Genomic DNA, 23,893 nt, shown 5'->3' on the forward strand with positions numbered 1-23,893 from the left:
TAGTTAGTGATATTTTGAAGAAGAGTTTCAGAGACTGGCGTCTACCTGAAGACGTTTTCATCGCGCTCTTCTGAGGAACGTTAATAAGAATCCAACCTCGATTACTTGAGCTTTACATCGTAGCCACCAGAGGGCGACAGCATCGTTTTTTTGAGAACAAGAGCTCCAGATGTAGCCTGCTGAGCTCCACACGTAGCCCATTGTCTCAAAGGTTAAGACTGGAGTCTGCTATAGTGTCCACTCTTTAGCCTAATGTCCTAATGCTGAATACAAGGCTTTAGTTTGGCCAGCATTTTCAGTGATCCAGTAGTGCACCTAACTGCATATCATCACTGTCCAAAGGGAAACGTGTATCTCCAAAATAGTAACTTTGCAAGATAAGGTAAAATCGTGTTTAACTTTTAATGCAAGTCAAAGTAAAGAGGTTTTATTCCAAATGATAGAGCAGAAATTTTCACACAATGTAAAGAATGGCTGCTGATGCAGAAATAAAAATCAACACAAATGGAGATACGTTTTAACAGGGATGATATATGTAAACATATCTCCATCTCTGTTCAAGAAACTATAGCAAAAAATAGCTCAACCTGGCCCCTGAGACATTAGATGGAACAAATAGTGAACAAAAATATATTTCAGCCCTTACACTTATTATTTTATCTGAAATGCATTGTATCTGAAATGTATTGCATCTGAAATTGAATCAGTTGAATTGGACTTGATGATTATGGTTTTCTCTGACCACTGAAAAGTCTCCTTATTACACCAATACTGTCAGATCTTCAGCACTGTGTTGGCCTGACATTGGTTGAGATTTTCATTAAACATTGAATAAAAGTGATGGAAATAGGCCAGGGGAGTAGCTAGGGGTACTACTTCACCAATCTGAGACATCTCCTGCAGAGTGAGCTAAATGTTTTTCCTCAAAAACATATTTTTTTCAGAGATTATTTACAAAATTATTTGGATTTTTTTGACCTTTGATAAGGGTACAAAAAAGACCTCCCATAAGCTTCCACAGGGTGCAGACGGACATCTAATTTTGTGTTCAAAATGATCTTGTACAGTTGCACGCACAACAACGGTTCATCACATCCTCGGTTTATTGTGTGAATTATAAAAGAGTTTTTAATGTTTTCATTAAAAGAGCACAATTTACTTATCCTAATAGCCACTGTTCTGGCTGTACTAGCTTCAGTTAGTTGTGTTCCTACACTGGAGAGGGAGGAAAGTGGAAATCAATGATGCATATGAAATGCATCCCACAACATTTGAATGAACAGTTAAATAGTCCCAGATGTGTAATAAGCTCACGTGTTCTTTACTTTATCAGGTTTTTATTGTAAAATAAAAATAACAGCACAACTGTAGCAAAACAGTGCACTTGTTTATTAGTTTTATATTAGAGTTTCTGAAAGCAGCTTTGTTGTGTTGTATGCCCAGTGGAAGCTTGTGGGTGGGTTAAGGGTTACTTTTGTCTCATATCTTATTTTAGAAGCAAACACACACAAAACCTTTTAAAGACTCTGAAACTATTTATTGATTGACTGATTGATTGGAGAAAAAAAAAGACTTTTGCCCTGCTCTTACTTGATACTTATAGCAGATAAGCCCGTATATATTAGTGAGTCTTTCTTACAGGCCTACTGTATGAAATGAGAAAGTTAGAGAAGTTGTAGTGAATCGTCAGTCACAAAGGCAGACCTTTATTTTCACCCTTCACTCATTGCCGACACACAAAAGAGGCTGTAAGCTTTCTCTTTACAAACAGATGGCTGATGAAAACAGGCAGTTACAGTTGGGAGTTTTGCATGTAGTATTATCTTGTATGTTATAATGCATAAATCTTTGGATCTAGAAATTATTTTTTTTGTTTAAAGCCCCCAAATAGGTTGACTTTTATAACTAAATTAGGTGTACGTGTAAAATGCTTGATGTCAGCTTCTGTAATCTATGTACATGTAATTCATATAGCTCATGTCAATAAACCAAGTCTAAAGTGAAAGAAAATGGGAGGAAAATCAGTTTCAGAAAACTTTTTATTTGTATAGTTCACAGTAGATGGATCTTCTTCTGGATCAAGGTTCTTCAACTCTGGTCCTGGAGGGCTGATGCCCAGCACTAACTGCTGACTTGCTTGCTTAAACACACCTGATTCAAATCATCTGTTCATTTCCAGGTTTAGTGGGTGTGTTTGAGCAAAGAAATCACCAAACTGGTGATTTCAGTCCTGGTGGACACCAGCCCTCCAGGACTGAAACTGAGGAATAGCCTAGATGCTTCATTATTTTCCAACAGGCATTAATCTAAGTATTTATTAACAACCACCTTAAGAGTCCCTAACTGTAAAATGCTCTTAAAACTTAAAGCAATATTCCAGTGTTTTCCAATCTCTATCCTCTTAATTTGTATCACCATACAGGTGAATTACTGTGGACAATAATGTCACTATGCTGCTTAGGAAAGAACTGAAAACTCCTTCACTTGAAAGTTAATTATAATAGAACTCATTTGGCAGTTGCAAAATGTTTGAAATACATGCCAATAGGACAGGTATTTGAAACTACAACAATTACACTCTAACAATACACGTCTTACACTGTAAAAAGTAACAGGTATATTAACTAGTTTTATTTAACCTAAATAAATGCTTTGAATGAACGATTTTTTCAATCAATGTAATTTTTTGAGTTAAATGAAACTAGTTCAATTGCTTGTTATTACATGAAGGAATTTTTTTGGTTGACTCATCAAAGCTGTTCTTCCAATGTTTTATTCAACTTTTGAACACTAAAGCGATACAATAAAAGAGGAATTCCGGATATAATCATTTTCCTTACGGTCTCCATTCACACTACTATAGTGGTAACTATTACCACAAATTCCTCTATCTGGAAAACTAGTTTATATAGCTGAATGAAGGATTAATCAAAGCACTATGTAAAAGTTGTAGGCACCTAGGAAAATTACATTTAAAAAGCTATTTATCTGGGCATTAAGTGTTTATTTGCCCAATCCACTAATATTAGAATTATTAATAATACAAGTATTGATTTTAAGTCTGTCAGAGTGTTTGTTTAAACCACTTCCAAACTTCTCCCCATGGCAGCCCTGTATTATTTGTAGTCATCATCCAATACCTGGTTTGGCTAATCAGTCCTTCGTTAAGTTAAATCAGATGTGCTGGTGGTAGACATTAGGGAGAAATGTGGGACTAAACTTGTGTTCTTCCAAACAGCTCATATCAATCACTGTAATATGGTGCTGTTGTTTTTACAGTTACGACAGAGATAAATGGTTTTAAACTATTTGCTTAGGTGCCCAAGACTTTTGCACTGTACTGTATGTGCTCCACCTAAACATCTACTACTGGAATTCTGCAACTGCACAGTGGCTTCTATTATGTTTTGAGTCAACAGGTTTTCTGTTGTTTTCTAAATATGAAATTATTGTCTGTAGTAACTGACTGCATACTACAGATGTGCTAGATAGCGATTAAGTTGAAATATGCTTGTGTGTTCCTTTAAAGTGAGTTATAATCCTACCTTAACTTCAGTTCAGCTCTTAACCTTGACTGAGTTTTCCTGGATGTTGTATAAAGCAGTTCTTGTGGACCATCTATATGCACTATCCCACCTCCTTTCTGAGATACATTTCAAGGTATCAAAACAAATATGGCATAAATCTCTGCTTTTACATTCAATTTGCTATGAGACATGTGAGAAACATCTACACCAACAGCCTGAATAAAAGTTGAAGAAAGCTGGGACCTCACATGTAGCCTGCAGTTTCAGCCATGCAGAGGACCTGTCAGAACAGACGCAACAGTGCAAGCTCGCTATAGACTTCAGAGTGGTGTTGTCCTAATGCTGAACATAGGGATGTAGGGTGGGCACAATGTTTTAGTGGTCCTTGTGTAATACAGAACTGGTTATGTTAGCTCTATTCTCATAACAGAGCAGGGGTAAACTTTTCATCCTTTTTGGTTTTATAACATTACACTATATTTTATCACTGACATTTGCTTACTGAGCGCTTTATTCGTTGTTTCTACACTCATTGTCCAGTTTATCAGCTCCGCTTACCATATAGGTGCACTTTGTAGTTCTACAATTACAGACTGTAGTCCATCTGTTTCTCTGCATACTTTGTTAGCCCCGTTTTACCCTGTTCTTCAATGATCAGGACCCCCACAGGGCCACTACAGAGCAGGTACTATTTGGGTGGTGGATCATTCTCAGCCATGCAGTGACGCTGACGTGGTGGTGGTGTGTTAGCGTGTGTTGCGCTGGTCTCAGTGGATCAGGCACAGCAGTGCTGCTGGAGTTTTTAAACACCTCAGTGTCACTGTTGGACTGAGAATATTCCATCAACCAAAACTCTCCAGCTAACAGCGTCATGTGGGCAGCATCCTGTGACCACTGATGAAGGACTAGAGGATGACCAACACAAACTGTGCACCAACAGATGAGCTACTGTTTCTGACTTTACATCTATAAGGTAGGTGTGTCTAATAGAGTGGACAGTGTTTAAAAACTCCTTCAGCACCCCTGTGTCTGATCCACTCGTACCAGCGCAACACACACTAACACACCACCACCACGTCAGTGTCACTGCAGTGCTGAGAATGATCTACCACGCAAATAATACCTGAAGAATACACTGAAGAACAGGGTGAATGGGGGCTAACAAAATATGCAGAGTAGCAGATGGACTACAGTCTGTAATTGTATAACTACAAAGTGCTCCTATGTAGTAAGTGGAGCTGATAAAATGGACAATAAGTGTAGATGCAAGGAGGTGTTCCTAATAAAGTGCTCAGTGAGTGTACTTTAAAAATGCAACTTCAAAAAAGGGAAATTATTAGTTATATCAAGTATAAAAATGTTGTTCCCTCTTTGTGGTTGGTGTAGAATAGTGGGTAACACTGCTATCCTCCACACAGCAGGCTGGGGTTTGATTCCCTGCCTGGGTAACCACACCATGCTTATAAGAGTCCTTGGGCAAGACTCCTAATGTTACGTTCACTACATCTGTAACATAATTAAATTGTAGGTCGTCAAAAGTGTCTGCCAAATGCCTTTGGATTTGGATGTCTTAGGATGAGGGGTGGGGGTAAGGTAACTTTCTGATGGGCCAAATCACAGCTCACACTTTGGTTATCCCTATAACAGAATGTTACGGTCTGGTCAAACCCAACAAATAACACCTGGGCCCGTTTTCACAAAGGTTCTTAGAGCAGGAGTGCTTTTAGGATCAGGCTTAAGTCCTATTTAAGATGATCTTACTGACAGGAGCAGATCCTAGATCAGCACTCCTACTCTGTGATGCCTTGTGAATGCGGGCCCTGAATTCTTAACAAGAGTAAAATAACACTTGTAACAGGCTCAATTTCTAGACGGCAGTGACACTTTGTGTATAAGTACCTTAAATCAGGGTTTCTCATCCACTGCACTGTGGACCAGAAGTGGGCCGTGAAGCACCCTCTGGTGGTCCTCGGGCCTATGCTGAGAAGGAGACAGTGGTCCATAGTGGGCTACTGATGGTACTTTGTAATAAATATCAGTGAACAAAAATATTAATACAAATCATGCATCAATGGTGATTCATATGTTTTAGCTGCTCTTCTAGAAATAAAAAAATACTGCCTCAAAGTTTCAATCATCCACTTGTGAGTGAAAAAAATTGCTTAATTTGCCATCGTTCTGCCTGATTTCAGGTAGAAAACAAGCTTATATTCGCCTAATCTGGCAATATTTAATGTTCAGTGATGTTTTTTGTTGTTTTCCTGTGGGCCTTTATGCCTTCTAGTGATAAACAGGTGGACCTTGAGGTGGGAAAGCTTGAAAACCCCTGCCTTAAAAAAAACTGTTCAATGTGTCAAACGATTCTCTCACATCCAGTTACACATTTACACTGAAGAGCAGCAATTGTGCTGAGGAAACATATTCCATTCATCTGCAACTGACTGACACATTTTAATCACGAACCATTTTTTTCAGTGTAGTTTAACACCTTACAGCATCACCTAATGTATCCTAATATAGAGCCAGCATACTAGCTATCAAAACGAAACGTGGCATTTCTAGCAATGCAATGAACCTCCACAAATACTTGTGACAGCACAGACTTTTCTAGAAGTACAGTAATTAGCAGCAGTTCACACATTCAAGTGGAAGCACAAATACACTGCAAACATCAGCCACAAATAAAACCACATTATAATCTCAATGGTGCGTTGGTGACTGTATTAAACGCGTCACAGAGAGAGGGAGAGAGAGAGAGAGAGAGAGATCTACACTCCTATAGTAATAGTATTAGGGTCTGCCTGACTACTTTGCTAAGCATGTGACCAGTCCGTGTGTGTGAGGAGCTGAGAGAGAGGCAGCCAGAGCAGCCCGCAGCACACACACTCACCTCTACACACACCGCTCTGCTCCATCAGTGACCAAGAAAGATGGATATTAAGGACCAAGGCGCCCAAATGGAGCCTCTCCTGCCCACGGTAAGACGTGTTTTCTTTCATCGTGCATGAAACGCTGCAGACCGTCTCCTCATCCGGCATCATTACTGCATCAACTACGGAGAGAACGCCGCTAGGACGAGGCTGAACTTGGCTGCTTATTCGAATTTTCCGTTCTACCTTAAATGGTCCAGCGGTTACATTCAGGCGCCTACCGGCGTTTAAGGTGGAATGGAAAATTCGATTAAATATCCGAAGACTAGGGGATATGAAGCCAATTTTAGCCTCATGCAGCTCGGCTAAGCAATGCAAGGTCTCTTACACCGCCATATGCGCTTTTTCAGTTAGGAGACGAGACGTTGTGTGTGTTTGCTTCAGGCACCGGTATGAATATCGCTCCTCATCGTCGCAGCACTGTATGACTAAACGCTGCGGTTTTAGCCCCAATATTAGCGTATACAGCGTTATGGCGATGACTAACCTAATCCTCAGGGGTGCTACAGCATGTAACAGTTCATATTCCAGCAACAGTCGCGTTACCTGCTGGATGTTCACGATGTGTGTCCCGCAGGACGAGCATAAGTTGATTTGCACCTCAACATCTCCTCCGAGAAACTACGCTAAGCACCGTCTGTTGCTGCCTACTGATCTATTACCGTCTCTGTTTTGCAGCGAAACAGTCAGGTAGCCCTCTCCAGTCTCTCCAGCCCTAAAATAGCACTAACCACTGTACACTTGCATATTCACAAAACAGACCAAGTGTTCTGACAGATGCTGTTGTAATCTCAAGATTGCATAGATGAAACGCGGTCCCAGGGCTTTATATATGATTCAGTGTTGATAGATGGCCAAATACCATAACAAGCACAGCAATTACTGTGATGGAATAGCTGCTACCTTAAGTATAATCTCTGGAATAAGGGTGGATTGAGTCCCACTGCCCACTGTAGCCTACATTTAAAGCTACACCTGGCTTGTGTAATTTCATAAATGCTAGTTCTTGTGGTAAAGAACAATACAGGCTCAACCACTGAGCGTCTGGAACAAACCCATGTGTCCCCAGTACCCTGTGATGGGAAGTGCGTGGGGAAGGTCATCTTCAGAGAAGGCCTAGGAGATGGAAGTCATTGGGCCAAAGCAACAGAAACGCATACTTGGATTTGGAGTAGGACCACTGATCTAACTTTAATTTCTCACCTGTTTATAAGATCCAAGTCCTCAAAACAGGTCCCAGATCAGCGCCCTTCAGAATCATGATGAGTAGCAGTCAGTCCCTTTTTTTAGAGTGCTCATTTGTACATGTCAGGATTGAGTGATTGTCACTGCTCTCAGTGAAGATGGATGGCAGACCCGACAAGGCAAGATTTCAGGCCATTCCAGCAGAGTGAGGTTAGATCATTTACCAACACATAAGTTAGCAGAGTTGCTATATTGATTTCCACAGCGACATCACTGGGGAGTCTTGGTATTGTGCATTTCTAGGATTGTAACATGAGTTGATTCCCTGCATTGGTTAAAAATCATTGTTCATCCACAATACTTACTACAATTCAGTGATTAGAATTGAATTTGTTTAAACCCAGAAAACTGGCAAGTCTGCTCCCAAAACAGCTCTGCATTTAGTGATCAATATGTAAGATGTATGAGAAAGACTGATTAACATGTTCACAATGGTATATTCCATTTTGTGAAGCCTGAGCTGGACCTGAGCAATAATCATAATCATCAGTTAGCAGAGCAGTGTGGGTAGTGGGAGAGAGCTCCTGCTGGTGTTAAGCCACATTACACATCGCTCCAACTCAGGCAACCTGAGTACTGAGTGCGGGAGAGTGGGGAGTGTTTGTGCAGGGGTGGAAGGAGAGCACCACTTTACCAAAATGCCAGATGAAAGTATGAATATCTTTTTTATGACATTCAAGCACAAACCCCCTGCGCTAATCACTTCCGAGCAGATTTGTGTTCATTATCCATGTGCAGTTGACAGAAAAGCAGCTTTGGTGCAACCCTAAAAACACAGTCCTCTGTTGGACCTTGTGTGCCCTCGCTGGCATAAGGGGTGATGTTGATCTGATCTGGTGCTTAATGCAGAGTCATCCTAATGTAACAGTCTCTTAGCTGGATCTTAGCTTTAGTGCTACACTCCCCATCCAGTTTGTAAAAAGCACCTGCGATTCATTTACTGGCCACTTTAGGCTAACCTACCTCATTGGTCCACTGATTGGGTGTACACTTATAGACTGTAGCCTGTCTGTTGGCACTGACAATTTGTCAGCCACCCTCTGACTACGTGAGCATTGTTGACCAGTTGTTGGTTGAGTGGTGGACCGTTCTTAGTACATCTGACCTGGTAGTGAGATTGAAGTGTATCTGGTGTTACTACCAGTGTTACAGGCACAGCATTTTTGCCACCAAAAAGTATCTAACCAGTCATACCTCTGTGGTCAGAAACTGATCACTGATGAGGGACTGAAAGATGACTAAGACAAATTGTGCATGGCAACAGGTGGGCTACAGTCTGTAACTGTAGATGAGCAAGTTGAAGCTACAAGATTGTTATTATTAAGTGCTGTCAAGTTGATTCCAACGCCTGGCGACCATATGGATAGTGTTTCTCTAGAATATCCTGTCTTCTGTTTGGGTATTTAGACTTCTGAACTAAAAAAACACAGAGAAGATCAAAGCCTGGACTAGATAGGTGTTTCTATTAAAGTGGTCAGTGTGTAATATAAGAGTAACAGTTACAGTGACAGTTAAACAGTTACTGCTTTAAATTGTACTGGCCCCATCACTGAACATAGGACATAGGATAGGGCAGAATGCTAATCAAGAGTTTATCCTCTACTTTTCACTTGTTCTCATTTCAGATGAGATACTTTGTTGAATGGCAGACATCATAGCTGACCTTTCATAAACACCTGAATAATAAGAGTGTTCAGCTTCACTTTTTCAACTGAACAGCCCATTTTCAGTGTCAGCAGTGAGCCATGTGCAGGACCTGATGTTGCACAAGCAAAGATCCTTTAGTTTGTTGAGACAGATGGCTTGGTACTTTTTGATATGCGTGCATTCATTACGACTGGAATAGCTATTAATTACAGATATAATGCAATCCTCTAATTATTCTCAGGGCATACACCATAATAAAGTAGGACATTATGAATTACTCAACATACAAAAATAAGCAAATCAGTTGATTTTATTCAATAATATGATAAACAAATGTGCTTTTGTAATGGTTAAAAAGTCTTTCAGTGAAAGCAAACTGTTCAAACTACTACGGAAAATACCAACAACATTTCTGCCCAAGCAAACAAGGTAAGCTTCTTATTAATGATGTAAGGTCAACTTAGTTTGGAACAAGTAAATGATTTGTTCCACTATGCGGTGTTTGTCCACTGTATCGCTGTGAAGCATTACTGTAAGCTTTGTGGGCGGATGTTGTAATCGCATAGCATATTGTCTGTGGTTTGTTTTTGCAGAATATAGCCTGGACAGGCTGTAACTACTAATCAAACTGAAACTTAGAATAATTTTGAGTGGGTCAGCATTGGGCAGAGTCTTGACCTGCTTGTTAAAGCAGCCTACTTGCATTACAGTGTAATTTGTAATAACACATAATAAACATGGATCATTAACTTACCAGGACACCCTAACTACCTAGTGTCTATGTTAATGCTTAATAATCATCCTTAGAATGATGAGTAACTAATGAAACATCAATTTCCCATCTGTTACAGATGTGAAATCTTACAGTGAAGGAGTTTTGGAGTGGTATTATAATAAACATATGGTCATACACACTAGTACATGTTTACTCTCTGTGCAATTCAGCAATTCAGTGTAAATTCTCTGTTGATGAAGTTGCCTCTGAAAACTGTTCCAAAAAATAAAATTGTTCATCTATCATATGATATTTTTTTAGTTATGTATTTGTTGATCTCAGAATGTCATTCCAAATATTTGTAATATTTGTTAATGTTCTGTTATTGCTTCAAAACTACTTTTTAAAGGTGGTTTTGATTTTCTTAGTCCTTGTCCCATAATATGAGTTCACCCTTATTCCCCACAGGTATTATATGACTAGAAATCCTTTGAGTATTTGTGATGATTATGTCAAATCATTAGTGTAAATAAACCTTTTCACCTTTCTTCAGAAAACCTTTCTTTTTAATGCAGCAGCAACATAAAAGCAGCGCTTGTGTTTAAACAGGTTTTAAACCTTAATTATGGTTAAAATGGTTTTGCTGTTTTTAGGCCTCTACTCACTACTTATTGATTTAGCTTAACAGAGATATTTTACTCTTTGTAGGTTGCGACGCCCTCCCGAGGAAGAAGTGTGGTGAGTTCAATGGTTTAATTCATTTCTCTGAACATAGTATTTTCTCTTCTCTCTCCCTCATCTGCTTAAATACTACAGTAATGAAACAGGCAGACCACAGAGGTTACCTCCTTTTCTCATTCTTCCTGTTTAAGCTCATGCCTAGTGAACATTGGTGGCTTATTCTCCAGTTATGGTTTAAGCATAGTCCTGAAGGGCCTTCAGAGTCTGAATCAGAATCAGAAATACGTACCATGGTAACACAACAGGAGTTTATTTTGGTGTGTCGCAGCTAACATGCAAGAAACGTCATTTTCATACGCATTCATTCATTCTTCAGACATATGCAGTGTTGTTTCAGTACAAAATCCCTTTATGCATTGTAGATTAGTCATAGCTTTGGCTTAATCCGTGTCTTAAAGACTGTGTTGGAAAGTTGTCAAACCAAAATTGTGTATGAAAGTATATTTTGTTTGAAATCATAAAAGAACGTGGCTAGAACACAGGACACAGAGAGTTACAAGAGAATTCCACCTATTTTTCAATATCTGCATGATTTACTGGTTAAGATGGAAACAAAGTCATTCAGAATGGTTTGATGCTAAGTGCTTTGTCCTAGAGAAACGTACAGAGTTAGAATTGTTCACAGCGGCGGTGATTGGAACCAGACGTCTGAGGAGTTTAATGCCTTTAAAAGCTCCCTCACAGGAAGGTATTACACTAAATGTTTACGAATATGTTGCCTGATGCCTCAGACATTGTTTTACAATAGTTTTGGCCTAAAACATATTTTTAAAAGAAAACTTGTTTTGTCAGGTTCACATTGATTTTACCATTTTCAACATTACATATAAAACTCAGAAGACACTTGTAGGTTTAATGATTTTTGAGAGCAAATATCATGATTATATAGACATTGCGCTACAATGCATTTCACTATGTCAAAACACTCTGAAAGGCTTTATGTACATTGAATGAGTCATGCAGAAACATTGGTGGAATTTTACTTTAAGTAGTAACATTATTACAGAGCAGTAATCATTCACTTCAGCATAACCTGCGTGCTCCTCCCAGGTCTGCTTGTAGCCTGGAGCGTGTCCAATCTGTCCAACAGATGGATGGGGCTGTGGAGCACTATGAGACGTCTAACAGACGGATGGTGCTGTGAAGCACTATGATCAGGTGCTGAGAGAGGAGGCAGAGAGGCATCTGCTGGGTCACGGTCTCTCTTTAGAGTCTCTCTCTTTGTAAAGAGTGTATCCAGGCATTGCTGCGCCTCAGTTTAGATGACGGGTCTGTGTGAACGTACCAGTCTTCATGAAAAGGTTGTGAATGGCAAAGGTTAGGGCTCAGGGCAGGGCTAACGGATACAACATGAAAACGAGACCAATTTCCTCTTTCTGTTGATGTGGTATATGGGTTCTACTTAGGTCTCAGGGATAAGCTTTGATCTCTCTTTCTAATCTGTCTCTCTGTGTTAAAAGGCTGTCTTGATTAAACTGTAGTCTCTCTCTATAGACCTTAGAGAGTGCCTTCGTTAAACTTTAGTCTGCTGGCTTTAAACCCTACTCTCTTTATAGCACACTTTATTTTGCGTTCTGTTCAACCCAAAGCTTTTGCTGTTCTTACTGAAACAGAGCTGTTGGGTTATACTATCTACTATTTTGCATGCTGAAACAGCCAGTAATGGAAGATTTGCTGCCACAGCTAACCCTTTTCATGTAGCCACACTCATCTGCCATTGTTATAGTTGTTGTGTGCTCTCAAAAGGAGGGCGATGGTGATTCATTTTTAATTTGGCCCTTGCAACATGACACAGTGTGACTCCTGAAGCTGTTCTTCATTCCTTAGTGAAGGCAGTAAAGGCTGTAACTTTGGCAGTGCAGGCTATCACACAACCGCAGAGATAGACACCGCAGAATAATCTGATGAATATTTCAATGGAAGATGCTGAAGATTCGAATGCTGAAAGAAAAGGGCTATAATGCCTGTGCAATGGAACATTAGGAGCTAGTAAAATCCTCCGCAGCCTTTGGAAACAGGAAGAGCTTTTGATTCTGCTGCAATAGCCGCTTACTTCTGGAGGTCATCATGCCCCCTACTCTCTAGACACACTCTCAGCCCAAACTCAGTGCTTTCATCCTGCTGTTAATGTTCTCAGGCTGCTGTCATAATGCAGAATGAGCTGGAGCTCTGTGATGATGCACTTAGCGTTAGATGTTTTTTTCACATCTTTTTGATGTAGCTATATTTGTAGAGTTCAATTTCAGTCTATTTTACTCTGGCTTAAATAGTGAATAGTTTCAGTTGATGAAAATAATTAAGTTTTACTCAGCAAAATTGTTCACATTTAGTCCTCATATATTTGGAATGGCAAGTGACCTCGGATAAAATTACGTCTGATGGTGGTCTTTCCAAATTTTAACCTATATCCTCAAGCTTTTACCCTTTTATCAGTTGGGCTGAATCCAAATACAAAATACTTCTTGACGTTCAGTGGAAGAGTCCCTTGTAGCTCCATGGAGGTTACGAGATCTTATATTTTGTGATGTTTCTACCAGATATTGCAAAACTACACTTTGGACCCATAATATTACACCTTATAACAACGTGGTGAGCAGCCATCAGGCAAACAGACTCAAATATAAAATGACATTATCACTCTTCACTCTTTCACAATCATGATCTGTTGACAAAGAGTTCTCCCTTCCAATGCACCCAGTGGGAGAGTCGACAAAGTCACATTTTTGGTGATATTTTTGATGAAAATGGATTAAGATCCTTTCAGTATATTAAAGAGCAATTTCATTTCCCCAGTACCTCCTTTTTCATGTACCTGCAGCTTAGATCTGCCCTTTGGTCTTATGAAGCACCCCAATCTCTAAATTGCAGTTACACCCAATGCTGAAAGACAGCATTGCTTAGCTTCCAGTATTTATACCTTTTACTAAAGGCTTATTACACAACACTTGGAGCATGCTCAGTCTGGTCTAAGGACCTCAGTTTAGAAGGATCAGAATTTCTGCACAAGCCGTGTTTGGGGAACCATCATTTTATCGTCAAGAAAGCCAAATCGTCAGATAATACACCAATTTTTTACACAGATTATATTTACCACTGTTAAGGCCGTTTCACATGCGTCTAACCAAGTCTCCACAATGTAACTTGTGTTCCTCAAGGGAGTTTGGCACTTTTTTACACTATTTTTGGTCTTGTCCCAAGGTCTTTAATTTCTGGCATCAGGCTGCCACTGATCTCATGGCCCTATTAGACCATGATGTTCCATGCTTAGCATCTATTTTTCTTTTAACTTATTTTTTTAGTCTTTCAGCTTAGCAGAAATAACTTGTTTTGCAGAAAAATTGCGAGTCAATCAATGGAATCCTTCTCCAATGGATTCTATCTGCGCTTGATAGTATTTCGCTGGAACTTTCGGTTGCTAGTATACATAGTGCTTAGTTGAGAACTATTGATGCCTACATTTCCTTTTTGAAGTACCCAGCTGTTTACCCACATGGACATTTGTCTAGTTTTGTTCTTTTAAAGCTATGTATTTGCATGTTTGTATTTGTGTACTGTCCCAAGTTTCAATTCTTTAATCGACCACCACACCCTGGGGGACGGGGAGGAGTGTTTTAGGATGTTCTGTGAGACACAATAACATATGTGCCAACTTACATGCCAAAAACAATAGAACAACTGCACACGCACAAAAAAGAATCAAAATGTTCATATTTCAGAACAAAAACTTCATCCTAACAATTTTACATTTTTAATAACCCAGTATACATTTCAGGATATGGCTAGTGCAGATCACTTATATTAACTAATCAGCTAATACTAAGAAGCTGCCTAGCTAACAGCACTTAGGTTGTGTAGCCTGTCTGGAGTTTGTCTCTGGGTGAGTTTTTGTTTGAGCCAGATAGCTAATAGGTTAGCAGGTTTGTTCCTCCAATTAAGTTCAGTGACAAGTTTTAAATTCAGTGTTTCACTGAAGAAGTTATTGTTAAACTGCAAAATTGAAAGTAAAGAATGTAATGTGATGTTACAATTTTCAAATGTCTGTGTTTAAGTGGGACCTGTAGCATTAAAACCAGTGTGTGAATGTGATCTCATATACTTCTAGCTACAGCTTGAATCGATCCCAAAAAGAGTTCATTCTCCATGCATTTGTGAATTTAGAGTAAGCTCCATAGTTTTCTAGCTAGCTTGACTTGATTCCACACAATGACAGTAAATTTGCCCACACCCACACAGAGTCTTAGATGTTCTGCTGTCACTGTTTAGGGAGTCTTCCACAACACACACACACCGCTAGACTAGCTGTATTTTACTTTGGACATTGGTAAACAAAGTAAAACTAAAAATCTATAGTAAAAAGTGTCTTACAGTTGATGTGTTTGAATTGAACTAGGTCTCGTTCAGTTAAATTGTTGTTTCAGTCTTGCCGCATACATTCAGACACACTTAACTTCTTCCTGATTGTTACTGTAAATTCTTGCATAATAAAAGCATATGTGAGAGGTGCTCAATTTCTTACATTTTTAAATTGAGAATTCAGAAAATTGTAGTGTGTAGCTGACTCCTTTGATTCCTATCACTGGGAATTGGAATCAGAATCAACTCCAGAATGTCTGAAATTAAGCACGGTGTTTCCCACAGGTCTGAAATAAACCTAGGTGGTTGGGGGGGTAATGGGCCATATTTAAAAAATCTTATGCAAATGGAAATTGTTAAAATGGGACAAAATACATTTGGGCATCAGTATACGTTGGTTTGGGGGGCACAAGTACAACCTATGTGTGGGAAACACTGAAACAGCCTTATTCCTAGCTTGACAGTAGCATAACATTAAAAATTTTATAGGAGCACTAATGCTAAATTGCCATTATCATTTTGACATTCCCCCATTGAGCTTGACAAGGACAGGTATTACTTTGGATACCACATATGTCTGTGATTAGGTTATTCACCAGTTAAAATAAAAAATAATAATGATTTATTCTGTTTTCTATTATTTTTTAATTGATCCTTGTAGCTTATCTAATAGCATTTAAGTAAGCCAGCCGATCTGCTGACTGATGTCAAGAGATTTGCTTTTGTATGCTTTAATGATGAAGCAAAGCCTTGCAGAATGTGGTTAGTGAGGTGTAAAGAGCAAGACGCTGCTGTGAACCTCTCAGGCTGTGCTTTGTATTTCTGTGTTGTGTCTGTATTGCAGATACTTCACCTGTGTTCTCGACCTGCACACTGCAGCTATTCTGAATTTAAGCTAAAGGTGAAGAAGAGTGCACTGCAGGAAACTGACAGAGCTTTACTCTCTGGCTTTATTTTTACTACAGAGGATATTATTTTACCTGAGAGATGGGGGGGGGTAAGCACGGGGGTTGGGGGGGGTGGAGGAAGAGAGCGAGAGAGAGAGAGAGAGAGAGCCAAGGCAAAACCAGACCTAGTATTATCCTCTGTCTAGTGGCCAGCGTAACACTCCCAGAATGCCCTTGGGAAGGAGGAGACCAGGTCAGAGCACAGCAGAATGTAGATGGATAGCTGCTCAGAGCACAAGACACTACAAGAGAGAGAGGAAGAGGAAAGAGAGAGAGAGAGAGAGAGAGAGAGAGAGAGAGAGAGCAGCTTAGTATCTTAGAGTGTGCTGGTCAGTGCTGTTGTCACAGCTGTAATCTGCTGCTGCATTCGCAGGCAAGGGGACGCTCTGTGGTCACAAATATTGCTGCTTGTTTGGCCACACGCCGCTGGAGTTTTTTTTTTTTGTCCTGGGATGGTGAGAGAGTCAAACTATCTGCTGTGCATCCTCTACAGTCAATGTGCTCAGTAGTACATGAGGCTGCACCTGCCTGCCTAACTACACGACTGACTGACTGACCGTTTGACTCGCTCTAGCACTGTGTTGAGAAACGTAGCACAGGTCATGAGTACCGATCTCTACAACCGGCTCCACTCACAGGTATGCTACTTCTGCACTCAGGACATAGAACTATCTGTGTTTTTGCGTTTGCATATTGTTTCTTGCCCATTTTTGCTAATACTGTTTTGTATGCTTATATAGACAAAATCTGCAAAGATCTAGAAAATGAAGAGCATATAATGTATACAGTATAAAGTATTCAGTATAGTACAATGTTATATGAACTGTGCTGTAACTTTGGGGGGCTGATTTTGGTTTAAAGGCCACTTAAAGTGAGAAAGATTCTTCAGCTCTTCATGTTGTATCAGTGTGCTGTAAGTTCACCTCTGTGTGCTGCACTGCATTGGTCATATGGAGCACTGCACACAGAGCAGATTGTACTAGTGAATGTGGAAGCACTAATGCAGAGGGGGCTGTTTTGCTGCATGCTGTGTACTTTTGATGAGCTGCAGTACAGCAGGTACCACTTTCGAGACACAGGCTGTACCTATGGATGGATCACATCAGTCTTGAGTTTCTGAACAGAGATCCTTGAACTCCTAATTCGCTTAACCCTTAGTTCCCCCTGCAGTATAATCACCAGTCGGGGCCCCTCGAGCTTACCAGCAAATAATGTGTGAATGCATGGAACTGTATATAAATTAAGCATAAAGCATCCAAGTGAATTGGTGCAAAACTCAAATCAAGATGTTGTAGAAACAGTTTTGGCTGTAAAACATCAGGACAGTGGGACAGAGGCCAGGCCATTCAGCAAACTTACTTATACCTTAGAAATAGACATACATACATCGTTCAAGACGATTGATGACCTATTTTTACTTCTTGCTTAATTCTTACTGATCTTAATTTTGTAAAATTCATGTTATTTGTTTGTTTAGAGTACTGAGTGTAGGTATTTGTCTGTAGAGTACTAGTGTAGGTATTCGTATATAGAATTAGGGCTGAACAATTTTGTGAAAATATGTGTAAACACCGTAAAATGCAATTTCAGCCTGTTTTAGAGATTCTTCAGTTCAGCATTGAATTGTAATATTTTTATTAAATTAGCTTAAACTATTTCATTTGATTGTATTAATAAAAATATCTGTCAGGTCTGTTTCCTTTCCACCAGCTGGAATGCTGTGCCACACTGCCAGGCAGTTCACAAGCTCCATGTTATTAGGTTTCATTTCACCATTTAAAACTTTTTTATGTTGCTGATAATATTGTCTGATGTAGTATTGGACTGTAGAGTACAGAATGTAGGTATTGAAATGTAAAATACTGAATATAGGAATTGGTCTGTAGAGTACTGAGTGTAGGTATTGGTCTGTAGAGTACTGAGTGTGGTTATTGGTCTGTAGAGCACTGAATGTACATATTAGTCTGTAGAGTACTGAGTGTGGTTATTGGTCTGTGGAGTACTGACTAGGTATTGGTCTGTGGAGTACTAAATATACATATTGGTCTGTAGAGTACTTGAGTGTAGGTATTCTTCTGTAAAGTACTGAAGGTACATACTGGTCTGTAGAGTACTAAGTGTAGGTATTATTCTGTAGAGTACTGAAAATAAGTGTTGTTCTCTAGAGTACTGAATGTATTTAGTGGTCTGTAGCATACTGAGTGTACAAAATGGTCTGTAGAGTGCTGAATGTATGTATTGGTCTGTAGTGTACTGAGTGTGCGAATTGGTCTGTAGAGTACTGTATGTTGGCATTGGTCTGTAGAGTACTAAGTATATTGATGGGTAGAGTACTGAATATAAGTATTGGTCTGTAGCATACTGAGTGTAGGTATTGTTCTGTAATGTACTCTACAGACCAACAGTAGGTGTTGTTCTGTAGAGTACTAAATGTATGTATTGGTCGCTAGTGTACTGAATGTACAAATTGGTCTGTAGAGTACTAAATAAATAAATCTGACTGTAAAATATTGTATGTTGGTATTGGTCTGCTAAGTACTGAGTGTACTGGTCTGTAGTGTACTGAATGTACAAATTGGTCTGTATAGTACTAAATAAATAAATTGGACTGTAAAATACTGTATGTTGGCATTGGTCTATAAAGTACTGAGTGTATTGGTCTGTAGAGTACTGAATGTACAAATTGGTCTGTAGAGTACCGAGTGTAGGTATTGGTTTTTAGAGTACTGAATGTGAGTAGTACTACATGTTGATAGTGGTCTGTAGCATATAGAATGTACATATTGGTCTGTAGAGTACTGAATGTAGGTATTGGCCTTTAGAGTACTGAATGTAGGTATTAGTTTGTAGAGTACTGAATGTAAGTATTGATCTGTAGAGTACTGAATGTAGGTTTTGGTCTGTGGAGTGCTGAGTATAAGTATTGGTCTGTAGAGTACTGACTATAGGCTCTGTTCTGTAGATTACTGAATGTAGGCACTGTTCTCTAGATTACTGAATGTAGGTATTGGTCTGTAGATTACTGAATGTAGGCATTGGTCTGTAGAGTACTGAGTTTAGGTATTAGTCTGTGGCACACAGAATGTACATATTAGTCTGTAGAGTACTGACCGTAAGCATTAGTCTGTAGAGTACTGACTGTAAGCGTCACTCTCTAGTGTACTGAATGTAAGTGCAGGTCTGTAGGGTACTGAATATAGGTATTGGTCTGTAGCAGTAGTCGTCTTAGTTTTTTCCAAAGGAGCCACACATTCAGGAGAGAAGCAACAAAAGAGGCACATTTACAGTAAATTGCCAAAGACCAAGCCAAGCATTTAGCAAATCTGTCTGCAAATTTGTCTCCAGCATTCCACTATAATGCAGCCAACACAAGGTGTCACATGCAGAATGCTCATTATTACCTACATTAATTTATGGAGCTTTTTATGTTGCCTTTTGCTTTTTATTTTTATTTGTGGCAGCAGCACAAAGTGCAGTTTCATTTCTATTTTTTGCCAAATACCACTGGTGGCAGTCAAATATAGAAACATGTCTAAAATATACTCCATTGATGTTTTCACTTGTGACTAATGTAAAAAAGCAAACATTGCAGAAATGTTCCCCTTTGCTTACTGCACCATGTCATTTTAGGTATGAATCAAGCTTGCCTTGATTTTTTTTTTCTTCTGTGGTGTTGGTAATGATACACTGTGCGGTAGACTAGCTAAAGTTGAACTGTGTTGGCCTAATGTAAAGTGATGCCTATTTTAAGGAACTTAGCACAGTATAAAGTTTTGCAAATTCGCTCTATCAGTGAAATAATTTAACCAAGAATAAAGTTTCGCATGTTTGGCTGTCCTATTGTGTTATAGGCTAGGCTAACATAGTAATTATTAACTGCCATGGTAGCCAGCTACTCAAGATTAGCATCAACTAATGCTGGTCTATAGAGCAGTAAATATTAGTATTGCTGTATATAGTCCTGATTGTAGTTATTGGTCTGTGGATTACTGAGTGTGTGGTGTAGATATTGCACTAAATGCTTGTGTTTGTGGTACTCTTGTTGATTTTGAGCTCTGCAGCATGTTCTTTGCCAGCTCTATCATCATGTCTGCTTCAGCCAATTAGATCAGTGCAGTTCGCTGACTGCCACTCTCTAATCTCTCAGTCTCTCTGTCGTTTTAAAATGATTTTATCTGTGAGTGCCTGATGTCATAAAATTTTGGGTCCTGTCACCTCGTTCCCTATTCCCTCCACCATCACCGCTCTGCAGCGGGCATGAAGACTGATAGTTGGTCTATCCAGGGAGTGGCCTAGCTTTCAGTAGTGCTATTTTAGCCTTCTGGAGACAGGTATCGTTCTGGTGCCGGTAATTACTCTGCTTTTGTCACCTAGCTGTACAGTGTGGAGGGTCAGAGAGAAAACTAGGCTGCATACTATTCCACCAGAAAGAAAAGAAGCAATACACTGTGACCTACAGACCATCGTCTAATAAGGTTTAAGAGACACAAAAACTGTACTGCAGGGGTCAGCTCACTAATAACGAAGTAAATATGATCATATAATCATATTGCTGGTCACCTATTTTTCAAAGGTCTACACTGCAGAATTATGTGAAAATAGTATAATTTACTAAAGCAGTACTAAGGCATATTAAACATTAAACACCAAATACACTAATGAGTGTGCGGTCCTAATGCAGACTTTGATCCAGGTCCAGTGTATTAGAGTTCAGATTATCACAGTGGACCCTGCCATGAACTCATGATGCATTACAGTTACAGTTAAAGTAAAAATTCCTGGTAGAATTTCAGTTCTCCCTGGAACTGCACAGTGAATGATCAGCTGACAAAGTTTAAAGAGCCACATGGAAGCACTTTCCTGCAAAATGTTAAAGGGGGATGTTTCTAAAACTGCAAATGGGAAGAAAGCTGACACTGTGACTCAGCTTGCATGGATGTATTTCAGCTGCCTTTTAATCTTTGTTACTATTACTCAGACTATAATGAGTTAGCTATTCAGTACAGGAAAGATTAACAGCTATGAGAGCACATCCTATACATTGTCACGTAGTGCATGTAGCGCCAGGTGTCCCAGACTGCATCAGGACACTTTAGTTTGCACGTATAACCTATGCCTGTTGTGTGACGATGGCAATGTTGCATGCTTTACTGCAGTTCTCAGAGTGTGTTTATCCTGACTGACAGCTTATACTTTTGCCAGGACAAAACCTTTTCCACCCTAAAACTAAGAGGCTTTCAACTGCCAGTTTGTGTATTTTTTTTGTAAACAGCATTAAAATTAAGCTGATTTTAGGATTTTTCATGACACTTAATTGAGGGTGAAAAAAGAGAAGTTCTTTGCATTCTTTCTGCAAATGGAATGGCAGTGCTTTTACGCTGTGACAAAAGAGATGCAATAAAGTTTCTTTTGATTAAAAATAAAGATGGAAAAAATTGTTTTTTTTTTGTAGCAGTACCGTTTAACGAATGACTTTTTGTTCTATAGTGAGCATCCTTTCAATAAATGGTGTCTTGAAAGAACACTAGACCTCATTCACCAGTATCTTCCTAAGTTTTCTCTTAAATGTGTTCTTAAGAAAGGTCTTAAGAAAAGGTCTACGTCAGATTCATTTTGTTTTCTTAAGCTGAATTGTTTGCACCTTTGTAATCTTGAGTATGTGTAGATTTGGTTCTGACATAAGAAGAATCCCAAATAAGAAAACATTGTTGAATGTCAGAAATCTGTGCAAGTGGGTTTTAAAAAGCAGTTTCTTCATAAGAATGGCTGGTGAATGAGGCCCAATGTCTGAAAATTAATTCTTGAAAGTTTAATAAACCTTCACATAATGTAAAGTAGCTATTAGAGGTTTCATAGAACCGTGCGTCCAAGCCAAGGATGATTTAGGAACCTGTACTTTGGGAATTTGGTTTATTTGCATTTTCTAAAATTGAATCAAGTGGATATGTCAGCTGTCTGCCAGAATTCAGAGAATGCATTTGTTTCCTGATCCTGAAGTGTTGTTAGAATTCTACTATGAAAGCACAGCAATGCAGAGAGCATTTGATCTATGACACAGAATCTGGTTTGTTTATTGATTAGGCTGAGGGCGGTCTTATTTTAGACTAGCGGTATTGCTCTGTTCGGACAGTATCTCAGTATTGATTTCAGGATACTGGTGCAGTCTTAGCAAGGGGAGCGCTATTTATAGTTTGAAGTACTGTCAACGCTTTCTTCACCTACAGACTAGTCAAACACACACACTCACACACAAACCTATCCTGCTTCAGTGGGTGCTGTGGTTGCCATGAGCCCATGATCAGCTATGCAGACAAGCCTCTAAAATACAGTAATATCACATGTAAAATACTAAATATAGTTTATCCAACTGACACATGATCATACTCTGATAATAAGAAAACAGACTTTAGCTAGCTAGCATTTAACTCTACACACACACTGACAGGGGTGTTGCAGATTGGACAATGACCAAATAGCATTGACCAAAAGGGGCTGGCAACTTGCAGAATGAGACTGCGGTTAGCTTTAAGCCTATCACAAAAGCAAGCTAGCTAGGTAACTTTTAAGATAGGCTAGGGAAAAATCAGGTCTGGCAGAGCTATAGCTAAGACATATCTGTCAAAATATTCCACCAATTTGCTTTTATAGCGGTAACAACAATTTAATTTTTATTGTAATATAACTTTTATACTGTGCATGTACACAGTCATCACTGCACAGTGTGAATTGTAATTGCAGTAAACCAAGGGTACTAAAAATGCACTAGTGAGTCAATAATGTGACATGGTTAAACATTGCGTGCATTATTTTGACTGAAAGAATGTACTTTTGTTGGATTTGGCGGAGACTGGGGTCAGTTATGACTGGGGTCAGTTTTAACACTGCCAATGCTCCAATCAGCAACAAGCTACAGTGACATCATTCACTCTGTACATGCTTGGTTGCGTCCTCATGCCTGCATGCAAAAGAAGAGCAGAACAATCACATAATCACTTATCTTGCAAAATTTAATAATCAAAAGTCTGTTTTTGAGGTATGAAAGTAAATTATAATGGAACACTTTGGGTCTACAGTTTTTGAAAGTAAAACAGATCATGATCTAGTTGATTATCAGTTAGCATGGCTGTCGTGTCAGTGCTTAAGTATTGAGCAAGCATATCACTACTGTCAGAACAAAACGTTGTATCTCCAAAATGAGAACTTCACAGCAGAAAAACAGACTTTACTTTTCATGTAAGTCACATTTAATGTAACTGTACTTTTGAGCCATTTCTTTTGATCCACTCATCATGAATTTTACACAATAATGTAAAGGGCAACTAGCATTTTCACATCATGTCAAATACTGAAAAACGACAAAAATAGAGATACAATTTGTTCTAATAGCAGCGATATCAGATTTCATCATGGCTTCCAGTGCGAGGTTGATATTAACACTGTTACAACTCTCCCCAGTCTCCCCTACATGAGTAGCTAACCTAGATTAATTGAAAAAACCCACAGGAAAAATTATGTGGTGCTTTGATTGTTGAAGTTTCTCACAGTGCAATAAAAACACTGTGACTGGTGGAGGGCTCATTTGCATATTGCAGCTTTATGCATATAAACAGGCAAATAACATTGTAAAGATTGATAATATATTGTGCAACCGTAACACATACCTATACATGCACACACACACTTACGTAGACACACTGTTTTACCCTTCTACCCACAGTGACATTCATTCGATTGGCTGTTTCCTTGCCTCCTGTGTTCATCAGTTAAAAAAAGGCCTGGGTTTGTGTT

At 39.2% G+C, this 23,893-nt stretch overlaps 1 protein-coding gene across 3 annotated transcripts in view; it reads left to right on the plus strand.

The window, feature by feature from the left end:
- Positions 1-6,351: 6,351 nt before the first annotated feature.
- Positions 6,352-23,893, plus strand: part of slc4a10b (solute carrier family 4 member 10b) — a 67,502-nt gene continuing 49,960 nt past the window's right edge. For 2 of the 3 annotated variants that reach the window (XM_036567755.1, XM_036567770.1), the window contains exons 1-2: positions 6,352-6,505; positions 10,773-10,802. In XM_036567755.1, coding sequence (XP_036423648.1) covers positions 6,458-6,505; positions 10,773-10,802 — 78 coding nt within the window. In that variant the 5' untranslated portion in view covers positions 6,352-6,457. Of the gene's footprint in view, positions 6,506-10,772; positions 10,803-16,265; positions 16,744-23,893 lie in introns of those variants that run through there. The other variant, XM_036567763.1, reaches the window with a different exon arrangement.

The sequence above is a fragment of the Colossoma macropomum genome, unplaced genomic scaffold (genome assembly GCF_904425465.1).
Source record: "Colossoma macropomum unplaced genomic scaffold, Colossoma_macropomum, whole genome shotgun sequence".
Lineage (NCBI taxonomy): Eukaryota > Metazoa > Chordata > Actinopteri > Characiformes > Serrasalmidae > Colossoma > Colossoma macropomum.